This window comes from Babylonia areolata, chromosome 18 (genome assembly GCF_041734735.1).
Source record: "Babylonia areolata isolate BAREFJ2019XMU chromosome 18, ASM4173473v1, whole genome shotgun sequence".
Classification (NCBI taxonomy): domain Eukaryota; kingdom Metazoa; phylum Mollusca; class Gastropoda; order Neogastropoda; family Buccinidae; genus Babylonia; species Babylonia areolata.
The window spans coordinates 9,887,196-9,905,844 of NC_134893.1; the positions used below are offsets into that span (position 1 = coordinate 9,887,196).

At 44.8% G+C, this 18,649-nt stretch overlaps 2 protein-coding genes across 5 annotated transcripts in view; one reads left to right on the forward strand and one right to left on the reverse strand.

Annotated features, from left to right (window-relative positions):
• LOC143292426 (uncharacterized) overlaps nt 1–3,981 on the forward strand; it is a 91,440-nt gene extending 87,459 nt beyond the window's left edge. Inside the window, exon 5 of the mRNA XM_076602695.1 lies at nt 647–3,981. Coding sequence (XP_076458810.1) covers nt 647–3,312 — 2,666 coding nt within the window. The 3' untranslated portion in view covers nt 3,313–3,981. The remainder of the gene's footprint in view (nt 1–646) is intronic.
• Nucleotides 3,982–11,131: 7,150 nt separating this feature from the next.
• LOC143292428 (uncharacterized) overlaps nt 11,132–18,649 on the reverse strand; it is a 107,416-nt gene continuing 99,898 nt past the window's right edge. For all 4 annotated transcript variants that reach the window (XM_076602698.1, XM_076602699.1, XM_076602697.1 and 1 more), the window contains 2 exons: nt 18,486–18,649; nt 11,132–17,984 (listed from right to left, as the gene is read on the reverse strand). The exon at nt 18,486–18,649 is cut by the window's right edge and continues 421 nt beyond it. In XM_076602698.1, coding sequence (XP_076458813.1) covers nt 14,693–17,984; nt 18,486–18,649 — 3,456 coding nt within the window. In that variant the 3' untranslated portion in view covers nt 11,132–14,692. The remainder of the gene's footprint in view (nt 17,985–18,485) is intronic.

Genomic DNA, 18,649 nt, shown 5'->3' on the forward strand with positions numbered 1-18,649 from the left:
TAGTTTACAGAAATTATTGCTGTCCTTGCCACATATCTTATATCTCCTTCCACTAAAGGAAACTTTGGCTTATCAGAGTGTGTATATGTTTGAGTGTGTTTGTGAGAGTGATTGATAGAGGCTTTACAGAGACTGACTAATCAGCAAGTATGTAATTTGGCTTGAAAAGGTTTAGTTGTTACCAGCAGTCAGTAAAAAAAAACTATTGTGACTGAAGGGAAGCAACTGAAACATTGTTTTTAATTTTGAAGCCATGGATTTTTTCCCTTCAGAATAACTTGCTGGGTCTGACAAGTTTTCTCCCTTACTGTTCAACAGAGACAGCCCATTTGTATGTACTGGTTGAAGGATTTGTGAAATTTCTTTTTCAAAATAAGATTTCAGAGTTTTTGAAAGACTTGCTTTCGTTCTTCACAAAGTAACTTTCAGGCATTGCAATTTCTAATAACTGATTATGTTTTTGCGTTTTATTTGTTGTTGTTTTGCATCTGTCCATTTATTCATTGGTTTAGGTATTCCATTATACTGAAGTCATTATGGAGTGTGTGTGTATGTGAGTGTGTGTGTATGTGCATGTGTGTGTGTGTGTGTGTGTGTGAAGGAGAGATAGGCAGCGAAGTTAACGGCAGACATGTTGTCATTTCAGGAGAGAAGGTGTCGCTGTTCAGCAAGATCTTTGGGCGCAAGAAGAAGTCCTCCTCCGTGGGCAGGGGCACAGTCTCCACATCCTCCGGAGGAGGCACCCAGTCCACAGAAACCGAGTACGCCACTTTCTCCGGCCAGTTCCCTCCCCCAGAGTGGATGTGGTACCAACAGCAGCTGGAACGACAGCGCCGCACCGAGGAGTGGGTGTCCCAGCAGCTTCCCAAGTCGGCCACCTGGGGGCACTTCAATGCCGTGGGTGCCGTTCCCTCGTCTGGTGTCGCCGAGCGGGGGTCTGTGGAGACAGCAAGGACAGAACCTTCACACACCTACTCACAGCACCACACGGCCCACCACCACCACCACCACCCCTCCGCCCAGCCGTCCCAGGGGCATGTGTACGCCTCCCTGGGCTACATGCAGGGCGCCTCTGTGGTGGACGGGATGAGGGTGGGGAGAGGGGAGGAGGAGCAGCGCAAGATGAAGCAGCAGTACCGCCTGAGCGGGTCCCACGCCAGGAAGGGTCACCACCACCATCACCGCGAGCACCACCACCACCACAAGTACCGGGAGCACCGGAAGACTCTGCAGGAGAACAATTATGACGTGCCCGTGGCGCACGCTCACCAGTTTGGAGCTGTGGGGGGTGTCGGCAATCCCGGCATGGACTTCACCCCCTACAGTCTGGATGAGGACAACATCTATTCCACGCCAGGACCCAGCCAGTGTGGGAAGATGGTGATGCCGTGGCACTCCACCCCCTGTTACGACGTTCCCCCTTCCAAGTTCGACAGCGTGGCTATGCCCAGCAACATTGCCTGTAACAGCACCATCCAACAAGAACCTTCTGATACGGGCAAGGTGCAGTCCTCTCAGGCGTCTCACATACAGCGGCGAGCACATCGCTCCAAAAAGCACACCCACAGGGCATACAATCTGTTCGAGGCGAACGCTGGGAACGATATCAGTGTAGAATACAAAGGGCGCTTCCCCAAAAAGAACTCGTCTGTGGCCCAGTCACGTGACAGCGGGGTGAACTGCATCGGACTGCCCCAGAACAGACAGCACTACATGGAGGAGGCAGAGCTGCACATGACGCAGGAAGCCTCGGCTTACCTCCCGTCCAGACACCACCACCTTGCCGACACTGCCACCACCTCCTCTCTCCACCCCGACACGGTGTCCACACAGCGGGGGACTCCCTACACGTCCATGGAGCAGCGTCACCCTGAGGGATGCTCCCAGAACCAGCCCATCATCAACACTGTGGACAGTCCTGCTGGAGCTGACAGCAACAGCAGGGGGTCGCCACGTGACGTGGAGAACCACACTGCCCACCAGGACAGCGGTCAGCAGGGTCGTGACCATGGTGACGGGGACAGGGAGACAACTGTGGCTGACCAGCAGGTTGTGCCCAGCCCTCCCCAGCTGGAGGAGCGGTCAGAGTGTGAAGGGGTGAGTCACACCAGCACCCCTCACTACGTGGCCGGTGCCTCCCCGGACATGAGCAGCATGGACCGGAGCCCTGACCCTGACACCACGCCCCAGTTCGTGGCCATGAGCTACTGTGACAGCAGCATGGGGGAGGAGGGGGCCGGGGGAGGGGAGGTGCTGCTGTGCAAGGCAGAGATCAATCAGTTCCAGGTGCCTCAGCTGGTTCTGGACACGGAGTCACGCCTCGATCGCTGCAACATCTCCAGCGAGCCCGACATCGCACTGTCCAGCGCAGGCAGCAAGGACACGCTGGATCGCACCAACGAAGACAGCGAGCGAAGCATGGAGACCGTGGTTCGGTCCCCACAGCTGGCTGAGGTGCCAGCACCCCCTGGTGGAACTGCTAAGGACTCTGACAACTGTGCTCGTGATGGTAGGGCAGGGTTCACCGACTCGGAGGCACGGGGGGCTGAGGCTGGACAGACAGAGGGCTGTGCAGTCAGGGCGCTAGGGAAACGATTCCAGGACATAGGGGTGGTGGACAGTGGCTTCAGTTCTCCCAGAAACAATGAGAACAAAGAAAATCAGCAGCAGCAAGCTCAGCCTGTGTCGGACAAGAGTTCGCAGCCGGTGTGCCACCCTCACCAGAGGACGCTGGGCAGTGAGGGTGGAGAGGAGGTGCCGGTGCACGAACACAAGAGCAAACACGAGAGAATCAAAGCCTTCGTGAAACAGACCAACCAGCTGCTGGAGCAGCGGCAGTTTGCAGGCCACGAAAACGCCCCCTACTCTGGCGGCTTGCCCCCCTACACCGCTGACCACGATGGTTACGTCAATTACCCACCCGTACAGAACCCACTCAGCCACCACTACACTCCCTTCCCCTCCAAACCCTTGCATTCTACTGGCCAGCAGCTCCAACAACAACAACAGCAACAGCAACAGCAGCAGCAGCAGCAGCAGCAGCAGCAGCAACATGTCTCAGCCCAGCAGTCAGCGATGCTGAACAACCAACGACACCACCACCACCACCCCCCACGTCCGCACTCTCTGCAGGCAGGACTGAAGGATCGCTCCAAGTCGCAGAACATCTGGCCTGCTGGTTCTGTCCCGGGTCAGAACCAGATGGGGGGCAAAATGTTGCCCAACGACCTCAAAGCCTTCCAGGAGCAGGAGCTGAAAGGCAAGAAGTTTGGAATGAACGGGGAGGAGTTTGAAGTGGTGGGAGTGGTTTGAAATGTGATGGTGGATTCACTTTTTTTCCCTTCAAGATACTTCCTGTAGTCATGTGGGGGAGAAATGACAGAAACCGAGAAGAAACTAGTATGACGGTTATTACGAAAGTTATCTTGATTGTGATGTGGGAGGTTGCTTTTTTGTTGCTCTGAAATGGTAGACTGGTGTTGAAGAATGAAAAGGACAGGAATGAGGAATGAAGTGAATTGTGGTGCAGGACTCTGGTATTGATCGTGAAAGGGAAAGCGAATAAAATCTTGTGAATTTTATCATGCTACCAGGCATCTTACCTTTGTCAACCCATTGAAGAGATCAGTTGACATGGGTTTTTTTTCTGATGAAAAAGAAAAGCATGCTAACCAAAAATATACCACTGCCCGGCCCTTTGTTTTTTAATTGGACAAATTATTTACCCAAATATTTATCCAATAGCGAGAACCAGTGAGGTACATCAACTGCTTAGCCCAAAGAAAAAAAAGAACATCCTGTCTAATCAGGCTTGATTTCGGGAAGCAACTACAACAAAGCACTGATATTTCATGTGCCAAAAAAAAAAAAATTCAAGGCAGAATTATGGATGTTGACGTGCCTAAAAAATCACGCCATTTTGAAGTGAAGAAGCAGCATTTGCAGCTTGTTACTCTGAACTGACTGATTTTTTTTTTTTTTTTTTAAACTCAGACATTGCGCTTTTTCTTAATCCCTGTTTTAACTCCCAGGACAAGATGAGACTGGAGCAGCATAGCTTCCATGTGAGTGACTGGTTACGCCTGGTATTTCTGACACTGAACTGTCACGTGCTGATCTATGTGCTGACCCAGTCATGATGGGCTGTGAGCAGTATGGGTGGAATTGGAACAATGGCTGTGTTGTAGTCTAACAGTCTGAGAATACAGGATTCAGCTCAAATATGTCTAGATCACACACAAAAGAATGAGACTGGTGTTTATCATGGCAAACAGGTTGATATGCCATGTGTTGTTGACATTGTGCACATTGCATGCATGATTTGTTTTTTCGGTATAATGATACATCATGCTTTGTGGATGGTTTATAATGTATTGATAGTGAACACATGGCAAGCTGAGCGCTAGAGTACAAGATGAAAGAAGTCTCACCTGTGTTTAGATGTTGGAGCTGGCATCACAGAGTAGGAGATTATGTCTGTCATTGTCAAAAGTGTGACTGCATGTGTGTGTGTGCTTGCGGTTGTGTGTGTGTGTGTGTGTGTGTGTGTGTGTGTGTGTGTGTGCTTGTACTATGTGGTTGTAAATTTGTATTGTGCATGTTTTTGCAGCTTCAAACACTTCAGATGAGCAGTGTAAGCTTGATGAATGATCTCTTAGTTATGGGGCTCTCAGAAGTCAGTAAGGGCAACATTTTCTCTTTAAAGAAATATTTGTAATTGTAAACAGTGATATTCTTGATGATGTAATAACTAGTATAAGTAAATTAATTAACTCTGGAAATTCTTACATCCTGTGTGTGTAAGCAACAGGTCAGTGGGTCACATCATCATCTTTGTTGTTCAACTGGACGGAGTTATGATTTGCAAAGATAAATTATTATTATTATATATATATTTTTAATGCTTTTGCTCAACTGACTGAGAGCAGATTATTGAAGATTAAGCAGTCAAAATTGTCTTGGCTTGGAAGCAACTCAGAATACTGAAAATATATCCCACATCCGCTTTCAGCACTCTCACAGTCTGTATTCTTGCGGTGTTAAGTTGATTGCATTTTCAAAAAAAAGCTTTTCTTTGAACTGCAGGAAGTTTGTACATTTTTTACTCACAAAGCGAAGGAAAGCAGTTTTATGAAATACGTAAGATTTCTGTGACAGATTGAAAGTTTGTTTTTTGAGTTTCTACAATAGAATTTAATTAAGGAAAGTGTCATGCAACAGGGCAAAATTGCAGTGACTGTGAATAACAGTGCATGTAAATTTTCAAAAACAAAAAGCTCATTTTAAACGAAGTTCTTGACAAATGAATTCACAGTTTCCTTTTCCTTCATTTTACATGTATCAGAATAGATGAATTTCTTCTTGTTTATGAGGACTTGAAGGACTGTAGACTTTCACTTACATGCAATGCAGTTGTTTGCATCTGTTTTCAGTTCCATTTGTATCAGTTTGAAAAATAAATCTGGTTCTACTGATACAGTGGTAGTGTTAGATGTTTATGAGATCATCAGATGTTCAGTTTTTAGTACAGGCTAATCTGGTAGTGGTACTGTGGTAGCTTTGTTGAATGTGTTCTTTAATGCTTGTTTTATTTTCCTCTGCACTTCACATTATTCATTTTATTTAAGCTTGTATTGTCCAGATGATGTTATGTCATCACTAACGGGGGAGGGGTCATGTGCAGACTGTTGATGTGATCACCGCCAATTAACAAAAGATAAATATATTCGAAAATACTCCATAGTCTATTGTACAGCCATTTTCTTTTCCTTTCTTCTTCTTTTTTTTTTTGTGTGTGGAAAGAATTGAGTCAGGATAGTATTTCTGACATTTTGCTATCGATGTATTTTCAAAAGAAGCTTGTCGTTTTATGTTATCTCTGTTCATTGCTTATAATTATAGACTGCTCTTTGCTTACCAAACCAGTGCAAAGTCCCTGTGGCATACAGTTAGGGGTCAGAGAATTCCCTGCTGTCACAGACTGAGGAATGGGACTCCAAGGGTGACAGGCACAATAGCCGAGTGGTTAAAGCGTTGGACTTTCAATCTGAGGGTCCCGGGTTCGAATCACGGTGACGGCGCCTGGTGGGTAAAGGGTGGAGATTTTTACGATCTCCCAGGTCAACATATGTGCAGACCTGCTAGTGCCTGAACCCCCTTCATGTGTAATGCATGCAGAAGATCAAATGCGCACGTTAAAGATCCTGTAATCCATGTCAGCGTTCGGTGGGTTATGGAAACAAGAACATACCCGGCATGCACACCCCCGAAAGCGGAGTATGGCTGCCTACATGGCAGGGTAAAAACGGTCATGCACGTAAAAGCCCACTCGTGTACATGCAAGTGAACGTAGGAGTTGCAGCCCACGAACGCAGAAGAAGAAGAAGAAGGACTCAAAGGGTGATAATTATCAGTAAAAAGAAACAGATGGGCAGACAATTGAAGTGTTACTCATGAAGAATAAGATGCAAGAGATAAACTGCAGTTTCTTCATATGTGGGACTTGAAAATTTTAAGAACTACAAGATCTGGTGCTTCATCTGGATTTTTTTTTTTTCATCAAATTATTGAAATTATCCTTGTATTTTTACTGGCAGTTCTTTTGAGTTTAATGAATGAACTGATCTTGCAGGTTCTGCCATGGGATGGCATTTTCAGTTTTGTGGAAGCACTTGAGGCAGCATGATTTTGTTTCTTTATGCACTGTGTGTGTGTGTGTGTGTGTGTGTGTGTGTGTGTGTGTGTGTGTGTGTGACACTCTGTTTGTGTCTGTGGCAGTTTGTCCTTTACAACGTGCCATCTTGTCCTTGAAACACCAGTGAAATTCAAAGAACTTGAAACAGAAGTAGTGCAGAAAGCTGTGCAAAGCTATGGATTTAGATATATTTTATTCAACTACCATTTGCTCCCCCTTTCTTTGTTTCCTCTTTATTTTGTATAATTGGATTTTTTTTTTCCTGATGAATAAAATGTAGATTTTTATTTTTTTTAATTGATAGAATAAGCCCAGTGTTTTTTTTTCATTGTTTATTCTGTTTTGATCATTTGGGATGATTCTTCTTGAATCCTTCATTTTTGTTTATTGTGTATTTCTTTTCTTCTCTGTCCGTATGTGTGGTTATGTGTGTTGGTCTCTCAGTCTCTGTGTCTGCCTGTCTGTCCTTCTGATTTCTTACTCTGTCATGTCTTGGATGTCTGTCTGTCTGTCTGTCTGTCTCAGTAGCTGTTTCTGCCTGTCTCTTAAACTGTATTTTGTGCTTTATATATATATATATATAGGCTGAAATAAACTTGACCCAATTTTCGTTTCGATAGGTCTGATTTTTCCAGCCGTATAAATTATAAAAAAACTATTTCTTTTTTCATAAAAAAATAGTTTGTTATTGTCTGTTAATATATTTTATTTCTATATATTAAAATATTTTTATCTGTTGAAAAAAAGAAATGAAGGATATTTTCTTTTATTCATTGTTGCAGTGTGTGAATGTATACATGTGTGTGTGTGTGTGGGTGGGGTGGGGGGGGGGGGGGTGCATGCCTCTGTGTGTGTGTGTGCATGTGTTCCAGCATATATTGTATGGGTTGTGTGCACATGTGAGTCTGCTTGGTTAGTTGATTGAAATAGTATCAGTGTTCTTAGTTGTAAACAGGTGCAGTAGATATTTGGTTGGTTTATGAGAATTTGATTGAGCAACAAAGCCATGCACACTAAATACAGAAAGAGTAAGAGCAGCTTTGTAGTTCCTGGCTATTTCACTTGTAGGCATAATTTAGCAGTACCTTAAACAACTACACTAACACACACACACACACACACACACACACACACACACACACACACACACACACACACATATTATATATGATAGTCATTCAGAATCTGAGGACCAGAACAATGTTTTTTTATTTTATTTTATTTTATTATATTTATTTTATACTAGAGTTGTCTGAACAGGGCAAGTAAGATTTATAAAGTTCTCTCCCTTCACCTTACACCATTTACAATGACAGGAACAGGTTTGCTGAATATTTCTGCTGAATATATTTTTCAGGATACGTTTGAAGTTGAACACATTTTGAATTACATTTTCTTCTTATGTGCTTCCCCCTCACCCACCCCACCCCCAAGTCTTTTCTCCTCTCTCCTCATAGAGGCTGAACATTGATGTAGTGGAGTGATGGCCTAGAGGTAACGTGTCCGCCTAGGAAGTGAGAGAGGATCTGAGCGCGCTGGTTTGAATGACAGCTCAGCCGCTGATATTTTCTCCCCCTCCACTAGACCTTGAGTGGTGGTCTGGTCCCGTGTGCAGCATGCAGTTAGCGCATGTAAAAGAACCCATGGCAACAAAAAGGTTGTTCCTGACAAAATTCTGTAGAAAAATCCACTTCGATAGGAAAAACAAATAAAAACTGCACGCAGGAAAAAATACAAAAAAAAAAAAGGGTGGCGCTGTAGTATAGCGACGTGCTCTCCCTGGGGGAGAGCAGCCTGAATTTCACACAGAGGAATCTGTTGTGATAAAAATAAATACAAATACAAATATATCTGATGTAATCACATTTTTATCCCAACAAGGTACACTCCGATATATATTACAGTACATGAAGTCGGTATGTGAGTCCATAGAAATAATGCTTTCATCTTCCTAGGCATTCAGAATGCATCCAGTATTATTGATACTATAGGTCCTAGGGAATTCAGTTAACTTGTGGGGTACTTAAACCAAAGTCTTTCAGCTTTTGATCAGCATCAGCATCAGTAACCAGTCAGTACAAACTTATACCTGCTGTACTTGGTTTGGACAGCTTGGCAGGGTTGATCAGGCTCGTGTTTCAGGGTCAGGTATATAGCGTCTGTGTTAATATTTTCTGCCTTTTTTCCCTCTACCTTTTTTTGTTGTTAAAAAAAAAAAAAAAAAAGGAAAGAAGAGAAAAAAAATCACAAACATAATTTGTTATTGATTCTTTTTTATTTTAGTTTTTAATTTTTTTTTTATCGTATTTGTTTATTACCTTTGTGTGTGTGTGTGTGTGTGTGTTATGTTAGTGATGGGAAATACGTTACATTATATCACAGTATGATCACATTAAAAAAAAAAAAAGAAAAAAAAAAAAATCAGCTGAACAGCTGAAATCTTTATTTTTTTCTTTCTTTTTCTTTTTCATTGCTTACAATGCTTCAGAATTATCCTTTGTACAAGGCCACCGCTTTTTTGAATGGTTGAATTAAAGTGTCAGTGAACTTGCACAGTATGCTATGCTGCTGTAATGTTCTGTGCAGGTTTTCTGTTAAGTTCATGACATTTGGTTATTTTAATTTTGTACTCATGTGATTTGATAGATATTTCGTATAAGTGAAGTCTTGTCTGTGCACTGACTGAATAGAATGTTCGCCTATTAGTATTACTACTGATCGTTTTTGTGATGGGCAGTGCAAAGTCCTGTAGGACGTATAATTTTGTAAAGACTATTGCATGCACATTTTTCAGATCCTTATGCATGCACACATGCTTGTGCAGAATATTTGCATGTGTGCATGAGCATGCATGTGTCAATGCATACACATGGCATGTAAACACATGCACACACTCACACACTCACACACACACACAGACACACACACACACACATTTGTGATGACAAGAAAGTCTTCTCGGTTTTAGGAGAGAATTGTAAATGGCTGAGGAAGTGGTTGGGGTGGTTTGAAAGGGTGTAGGTTGGAGTTGAGGAGAAAGAGGGGGGATACACAGAGCTGTGTCTGATGGAATTTCTCGCCGGTATGCTTCCCCCATCGCTCTTATGTTCATTCATTCGGAATGAGTTATCTCTTTCATTTGGAGTGAGTTATTTCTCTTTCATTTGGCATGAGTTATTTCTCACTGATTTGGTATGAGTTACGTTTGTGGCCCCATTTTTTTTTTTTTGTCTTCTCTCTCCCTTCAACTTCAAGAACTGATCCTTTATTGATGACCGGATGAAGTGAAATGTCTTTTGTAACTTGTGTCCATGACTTGCCAGAACAGTTTGAACCATAGCAATTTATGTTGTTTTGTGTCTGTGCTATATGGTACTGTTTATGTCTGTGTTACATGTTTTTTGAGTGTCTGTACTGATTTGATGTTCATATTTATATGATTTTGAGCTTGTTTGGTACCTGTGTGTGTGTGTGTGTGTGTGTGTGTGTGTGTGTGTTGTGCAAGGGGCAGAAGTGATTTGCTTTTTGGACTGTACAGTTTTCAGGTTAGTTTGTTTTCATGACCAACTGATTTGTATAGTACCGTGAGCAAAATACATCAGGAGAGACTATTCACTTTTGGTGTTCGCACATTTTATGGTGATGATGGTGCACGTGTGTGTGTATGTGCACGTGCGTGCGTGTGTGTGATTCTTCTTCATTCGTGGGCTGCTGTAACTCCCACAGTCAAATAAAATCGTTGTTTATAGCCCAGCCAACCACTAAGACCATATCAGGGCCCACAGTCACTTGTATACATGTACAAGTACGCTTATGATGCATGCACAACTGTTTTTACCTTGCCATATTGGCTGCCATACTCCCATTTTGGGTGGTGTGCATGCTGGGCATATTTCCAGTTTCCATAACCTGAACACCGATGTGGATTGCGGGATCTTTAACTTGCACATTTGATCTTCTGCGTGTGTATAGATGTATACACATGAAGGGGTTTCAGGCACTAGCAGGTCTGCAATCTGATCTGTTGACTTGGAAGATTGGTTGAAATCTTCACCCATAGCCTATCAGGTGCCGTGAATGTGATTCAGACCCAGGGACCAACAGCGTGTGTATGTGTGTGTGAATACTGTGATGTAAGCAGATCTCACATAAACAGCAAGGAAAGCTCATAGCATGCATCAGTAAGCACATTGCTTTATGTTTGCATGTACTCTCTATAACACACACACACACACACACACACACACACAGATTCATACAGACACACACAGACAGACACACACACACACACACAAAAGCATGCACACATGCTTAATTGCATATAATGATATATGCATAGCATACATGCATACCCACACCCACACAGACAGACAAGAGAACTGCCAATAATCAATCAATCGATCAAACAGTAACATCTTCAATTCATACAGCTCAACAGAGATAAACGTTTATTACAATTTCACAATACTGAGGATAACTGCACAGTAAAGCTCAGACCAAGACTGGAATGAAGGAGTAGTAACATGTTTGCCAAAAATGGAAAAGACCTCATACAAACCAGCCAACCAGTAAAGAAGTAAGAAGAACATGACCCAAGGATCGATACAGATTATACCCAGCTAGCCTGTAGATGTAAATCCCACCAGCACCATGATGAATTCATTGAGACGCATGATGTACGTTTGTTTTCTAGTTGTGTAATTCTGTTAGAACACCTGCAAGTGATGATATTACACACATATACAGACACTCGTTCTCTTACACACATGCTTGTGCATACCAGTCACTTAAAAATACACACATTCGTTTGTGCTCATATGTACATACATGCACACGCACACACATTGAGATGCCACACACACATACACACACACACTCACACACTTTCACACACACACACACCACAGACACACACAGACAGACACACACATGTATAGCATTGCCCATGCTCCTACACACTGTTTATAATAAATCATCGAACATGATTCATTTTCAACACATACCCCCCCCCCCCCACCCCCTCCCGCTTCCACCGACCCTCTCCATCAGTGCAGGAGAGAAAACTGCTGTAAAATGTAAACCAATTAACGGAGCGATTTATCTCCCTTGGCTACGTCCTCGTCCTCAGCACAACAAATGGATGTCCCTCACGCATGTTCACACACACATACACACACACACACACACGTACGTGTCAACCCCATTTCCCCCCTTTTACCACTCCTCCCACACACGACTGTCTTAAATATATCAGTTGTGATCATAGCATCGAGCTATGCTTATAGCAAACTGTGCATACCATTCACCACTTATTTTCAGTCTGATGCGTCAGCAAAGCTTGAAAGTAAGATTTTATTTGACACAGGTGACCATTCACTGGTGAGTGATTGATGTCAATGCAAATATCTTTTTGGTTATCGCACTTATTGAGACCGAGTATTTATCATTTATTCACTGTTTATTTAAGCGCGTTGGGTTACGCTGCTGGTCAGGCATCTGCTTGGCAGATGTGGTGTAGCGTATATGGTTTTGTCCGAACGCAGTGACGCCTCCTTGAGCTACTGAAACTGAAACTCAGAGATAACAGTTTAGGGGAGAGAACTGGAAAAATGTGAAAATGTATGCTATTTATCTCCCTTGGTACGTTCAGACGACTCGAACATTTTCATTTCTGTCTCAACCATAAAATATCATCTAACCTGACTTTCACGTACGCACACACACACACACACACACACACACACACGAGCGCGCACGCACACTGACACACATAGGCTTCTCGTCCGCGGCGAACACTGAGTGGCCTCAGTGATATTTACTGATGAGGAAAAACAGGCACAGTGGATTTACAAACACACACACCAACCTCCAGCAACCCCACACCACCAACCTGCACACACACACACACACACACCCTTGTCCCTCTAAACTACCATCACCAATACACATACAAAATCCTCACAATTTATGACGCGTATTGACTACTGACAGTACTTATAGCACGAACAGTATAGCTCCGTGATTTATAATCGGAAGGGAAACAGGGCAGACAGATCTACTGTAGTGTGCAAAGACCAACCTCTACACGAACAAGAACTGTATCATCAGTCATATAAACTGCATGTTGCATCAGGAAGATGAGAGAGAGAGAGAGAGAGAGAGAGAGAGAGAGAGAGAGAGAGAGAGAGTTTGTTCAAGGCACTCGTGTCAAGCTGTGAGAATGAAAATAATATAGGCAACTTGAAACACACCGGCTGAAAACAAAGTTCGCTTTCTGCTCCATTGTCTTTGTCAATAAAAATCATACTCTGGACTTGCATAATAGTTTTTGTTTTTTTTTACCCCACGTTGCAACGTGACAGGATCAACTGCAACGTAAGTTAAGTACAATACACACCGGCATACATACATACAATAAATACATACATTACACATAATGCTCATCTCATCTCATCTATCCCTTGACCCGTGGGTGGGTCGTTGGGGCACCATGGATGACTGCCTGGTCAGCTCGCGCCACCTGCCTCGGTCCTCAGCGGCCCTTTGAGTTGTGGCAAATGGCAGGCCCGTCCACTCTTTGATGTTGTCCTCCCACCGCTTTCTCTGTCTGCCTCTCTTCCTCCTTCCTTGTACGGTACCCTGCAGGATGGTCTTGGCTAGGCCGTCTGATCGTGTGACGTGTCCATACCAGCGGAGCTTGCGTTCCTTCACTGTGGTTAGCAGGTCTTTGAATGGGCCAATGGCGTTTTGGACTCTTCTTTTCACTTCCTCATTTGTGATGTGGTCTTTGTATGTAATGTTCAGGATCTTGCGGAAGCATCTCATTTCCAGGGCCTGGATTCTTCTCTGGAGTTCTGCAGTGAGGGTCCAGGATTCACATAATGCAACGTGACACAAAAAAAAAGAAACAAATCATTCACTATCGTAGCTCACACTGAGAAACACTTGGTTTGGAGATATTCCGTTGGTTTGTCTGTCTCTCATTTTACACAAAGACACAATAAAGACCAGATTCAACGAAATGACTCTGCCATGTTATCAAAAAGACCCACAAAAAATCTGTCAAAACAAAATCATACCATCATCTGCGCAACGGATTCATATTATACACATTGATTGAAAAGAAATACTTTTTGACATAATGAAATCTGTCATCTCGCCAAATATTCATCGGTCGTGTTAAGCACTGAAGATATACCTGTCAGTTTGAAGAATACTCTTGAGATTCAGAGGTCAGAAGCTGGGAGGGTAAAGGATGAATCAACTCTCTCCATACGAACGGCGAAAGAGACGACGTTAACAGCGTTTCACCCCAATTACCACCATCAAAATATTGCAAGCGGAAGGCCCTTATACTGAAGAGGTGAATGTTGACAAAGAATACCACAATTCTGACGACGGAAGCTAAAGGTTGGGTCATTGAGACACCCACTGGACATCCGAGGGGTCTGTGTCGAGGAGAAGAGAGGGCTGGCCGTACTGAGTGAGTTAACAACAAAGAGTGGTAACTCTCTCCATTTACAAGGTACACATCTTCAGGTCAACGCTGCTCATATTACCAAGTCAGGTTGCACAAGGGTAAATGAAATGTTCCAATGTACTTTTTGTTTACCCTTGTTCTAGCTGAATTGGTAGCATAAGCAGTATTGACTTGGAGTTATGCACCTTGTAAATGGAGAGAGTTACCACTATTTATTGTTAGTTGAAGGGCTTGCTGGAATTCTCACACACAAATCGATGTGCTATGGCAGTTCAAAGCCGTTCAATGTGAAATCGTTGGAAAGCAGTACGACTCTGACATATATATGTATAGATACAGATTTGTATAGGTTTGCTTCACGAACCTTTGTTTTCAATTGATGCTCGTCAAGCTGATTTATTCACCTTCGCTGTTTGTATTCCCAATCGCCAACGAACTGCCCATATCAGTCACTCAATGAACAGAAGAAAGAAACCACAGAAACCACAATGCGCTCAGAAGAGCCGCCCATTCAAAGTTTACCTGTCGGCATGGGGACTTGAAGACTGCCAGAACTTTCGCACCAGCGTGATCCTGCTCTTTAGCCGTGGTCTGCGGGCACGTTTTCTGTCAGTGTCACTGTTTCTTTGGTCACGGGACGCCTTGTCCGCTGCATGGTGTCTGGAATGGACAGCACTGGGTTTGGGGGAGTCTTTCATTGCATGACACGCATCGCGCCTGTGTGGGCTTCTTTCGTTTATTTGAATCTTCTCCTGACTCTTTTTCTGACCCTTTTCCTGAATCTTCTCCTGACCCTTCTCCTGACTCTTCTCCTGACTCTTCTCCTGACTCTTCTTATTCGAGTCCTCAGATTCACGTTTCTGTCTGGCTCGGCCCGGATTCTTCAGGTCCAAGCCTTCAGATTTATTTCTCTCTGTGTCTGACTGTGGTTTCTTCGCACTGTGTCGAGTCTTGTCTGGAGGTTTGCTGACCGACGTGTGTTTCAGCCCCACACTGTTGTCTCTGCTCTTGACCTTCACACTGCTCAGACGAGAAGGTTTAGATGACGCATGTTGCAGGCTTCTGCCGTTCTGGTTCGGGGTTTCTGCAGTAACCAGCTTCTCACACACGGCCTGGGGAGGGGAGGTCAGGCAGCTGGACCGAGGGCACGGGCCACAGGCACGTTCTGCAGTAGGCTCACAGGGCACCGCACCAGGTATGGGCAACAGTCCTGGCTTGGGAGTTGGAAGGAGAACACGTCTGCCTGTGTGTCCATCTGCCGCTTCACCGAGAGGTTTGGATTGACACGTTCCGGCTGTGGGAGAACTTGTAGATACCGTGCTGTCTCTGTTGTCCTGCTGCTTTGTTTCCCTGCAGGGTTTGGGAACTGCAGTCTGCTGTGATGAAGACCCAGGCCCAATGGCAGTGCACGGGTCGTAGCTGTTACGCACGATCACATCGTTGTCAACAGGCCCAGATGTAGTCATGCTGGACAGGCGTGGAACTTTCTTGCCTGGCGACTTGCTACGAGAACGAAGCTCCGTGCTGTCAGCTTTGGAACGTGCTCCGCCCGCTTTGTGGCCATTGACACGACCCTCATCTTGGTGACTTGGTCCCTGTTCTGAATTCCTACCATGGACTGATCTGTTCCGGGGTGACGTTTGAGTTCCAGACCTGGTTTCGGGACTGACTTTTAATCTTCTTTGGGCCCTGTGGGGAGATGATGACCGGTCAACAGATTTTCGATCACTGAAACCACACCGGGATGTGGTCCTGCTTTCGTGCAGTGGACGTTCCGTGGAAAGACTCCTTTTTCTCTTTCGGCCGTCTGCTGAGGAATGTCCATGTCTGCCAGTCCTGAACTTGTCTCCGTTGTTTAACTGAGCATGTCCATCACTCGGGGAATTTGAACGACGTCTTTTGTCTGCTTGATGCATGTCCCTGGATATACTCCTGTCTTTGGATTTCCGTACCGTCAACTTAACATCACTTCTTGGAACACTGTACTCCCCTTTCCTGTCGGAATAGGAGGCGTTCCTTGGAAACAACCTCTCTGAGGAGCCTTCCCTTCCTTTGGCTATTGATCTGTAACGATCACTTGTTCTGTCAGATTTGTGGGAACTCCTGGAAAAGTCGAAAGGCCAAGGTTTAGATTGTTCTCTTTCGTCATAATCTCGTCTCCCATTAAAGCTCCAACGTCGTAAACGCCCTGAGGACTGTGTGAACACATGTTGCGGTCTGTCCCTGTCATCCTTACTGGAAATTTCTCTTTGGTGTCCGCTGTAATCCCTCCCGTATCTGCTTTTCCAAAATCCTCGATGATTATCAAGTCTGGTACAGGAATCTGACTGCCTGGAAGAGAAAGAAGCCTTTCTGTGACAAATGGGCAGAGAAGTGGAATATCTTGGACTTAAGCTTCTTCTGGCACGGCTGTTCCGTTTCATCGGATCTTTGATGAAGGCAGAGTCATTATCATGGACAGAAGAACGTTGCTTGTTGTCATGGCTTTCAGCTGATGCACTACTTTGAGTTGACCATTCTGATTTGTCATGCCACCAGGAACGTGTGGATCTGCTAGAGGAGTGCAATGACTTCCTTTCAGTAACATTCCTGTGGTCTTGGGGACCACTTTTATCGTTGAACTCGACCTCACTTGGTTTAAGACTGACTGGTGGTGTGTCATCAATCTTGTGTGCTTTACTGAGTGATCCTGAAGGACTGAGATGTTCGTTGTGATCTTCACCAACATCAGGACACGTACCGGGCGTTTCTGTATCGACTGATTTGAAACCATTCTCGTCAGATATGTTGCTTGCAACGTTAAGCGTGTTTATATGTTTTTGTTGATGTGTTTCTGTTTTGTTGGGGCATCTAGGCTCCCCACTTATGTTCACACTGTCTGTGACCAGAACCTGCTGAGGAGTATGTGTGGGCTGTGGGACATTTTTCAGTATTGTTTTGTGTTCAACAGTTCCCTTGTCATTACTCGTTTTGGTCTGTAATTCTGGGGTTACTGTTCTTCTGTCAACAAGATCCCGTGATATGGTATCACTGGTGTCGACAATAGAAACATTCTGTGAGACTGTAACATCCGTTTCGACATCAGACATGTCCATCAAATCATTCTCCTCAGCTGTCAAAGGTGGCCGCCGAGTCGTTTCAGAAGTGTCGTCTAGATGTCCAGATCGTTGAACACACGCCTGATCTGCAGCACTGCAGCTGTTTGGTTCAGAACTGTGACTGCCTGGTTCGGAACCGTGGCTGCCTGGTTCGGAATCGTGGCTGCCTGGTTCAGTCCTCACTGTGGGCTCTTCTTTATCTTTGTGAGAAGCTTCCAGAGAAAAGCTTGGGACGTTGCTTGTCAAGGAGAAATGAATCTGAGTCCTGTTCAGAGCAGGCAGGGAATGTCTTTTCTTCGTCCCCCTCTGACTGCTGGCAACGCCGTCACCGGCCACGCTTCCGTCACCAGCATCACATGTTTCACTGTGGCCGCTCACAGAGGTTACAGACATTACGTCACCCTTCTTTGTACAGGCAGGAGTGTTTGCTCCCGACTGTGTTGTGGAAACAGTGTCCTCAGGCATACAGGGCGTGACAGCAGCATCAAAGGCGGGTTGAAGGTCGCCCCCAGATGCAGTCGTTGAAGTGCACTGTGTATTAGAAGCAACAGACACTGCTGTACTGGCTGCTGAAGTGGACACCGACTCTTGTGCACCTGTTCCCGACGGTGACTGTCGGTCAGTTTTCTCCCCCTGGTCAGCACGCGGAGATGGGGAACCGTTCGCTGCCCTGGACATCAGGTTCGAGTCCAGTGCGGCACCGGAGCGATTCCTGCAAAACAAAAGTGTTTTTTTTTTTCTTAAGGTTTTTGCTGCAAGGGGTTACGACACAAACGTCAGAAATATCCCATGTCAGACCAATCCAGTGACTACCTCAAGTGAAATAAAACAAAAGCAGACAAATCCACCCACCCATCAACACACAGCCAGTCATCCAACAAACAAACAGACGGACAATTGATAAAGATATTGTTTTGTGTATTGTATAGATTGTACTGTATTGTATTATATGATTTGATACGATATGATATTATATTGTAAACACGGGACCGAGAAGAGCTTTGCCGAAACTCAGGCCCTATCCCAGGAATCTGCTCTTGGCTTAAAAGTGTGTGGAATGCTTCATGATGACAAAAATGATGTAAGCGAAGTGGGAACGGTACTTCTGCGCCTACTCTTACCACCATTACTGATGACGTTGATGTTGATGTTGATGTTGATGACGACGGTTATGATGATGGTGATGGTGACAGGATAACAAATGAAGATTTACCCTGCGCAGTCTGAAGCGAAAGAAGTGTCCATCTTGGTCACTGCCATCTTCCGTCCACCAGACTTCAATGGCGATATCGAAGGCGACGCCGACGACGATGTCGACGATGAAGATGGCGATGATGGCGACCTCAACCTGGACTTCTTGCTTCGTCTCCAGCTTCG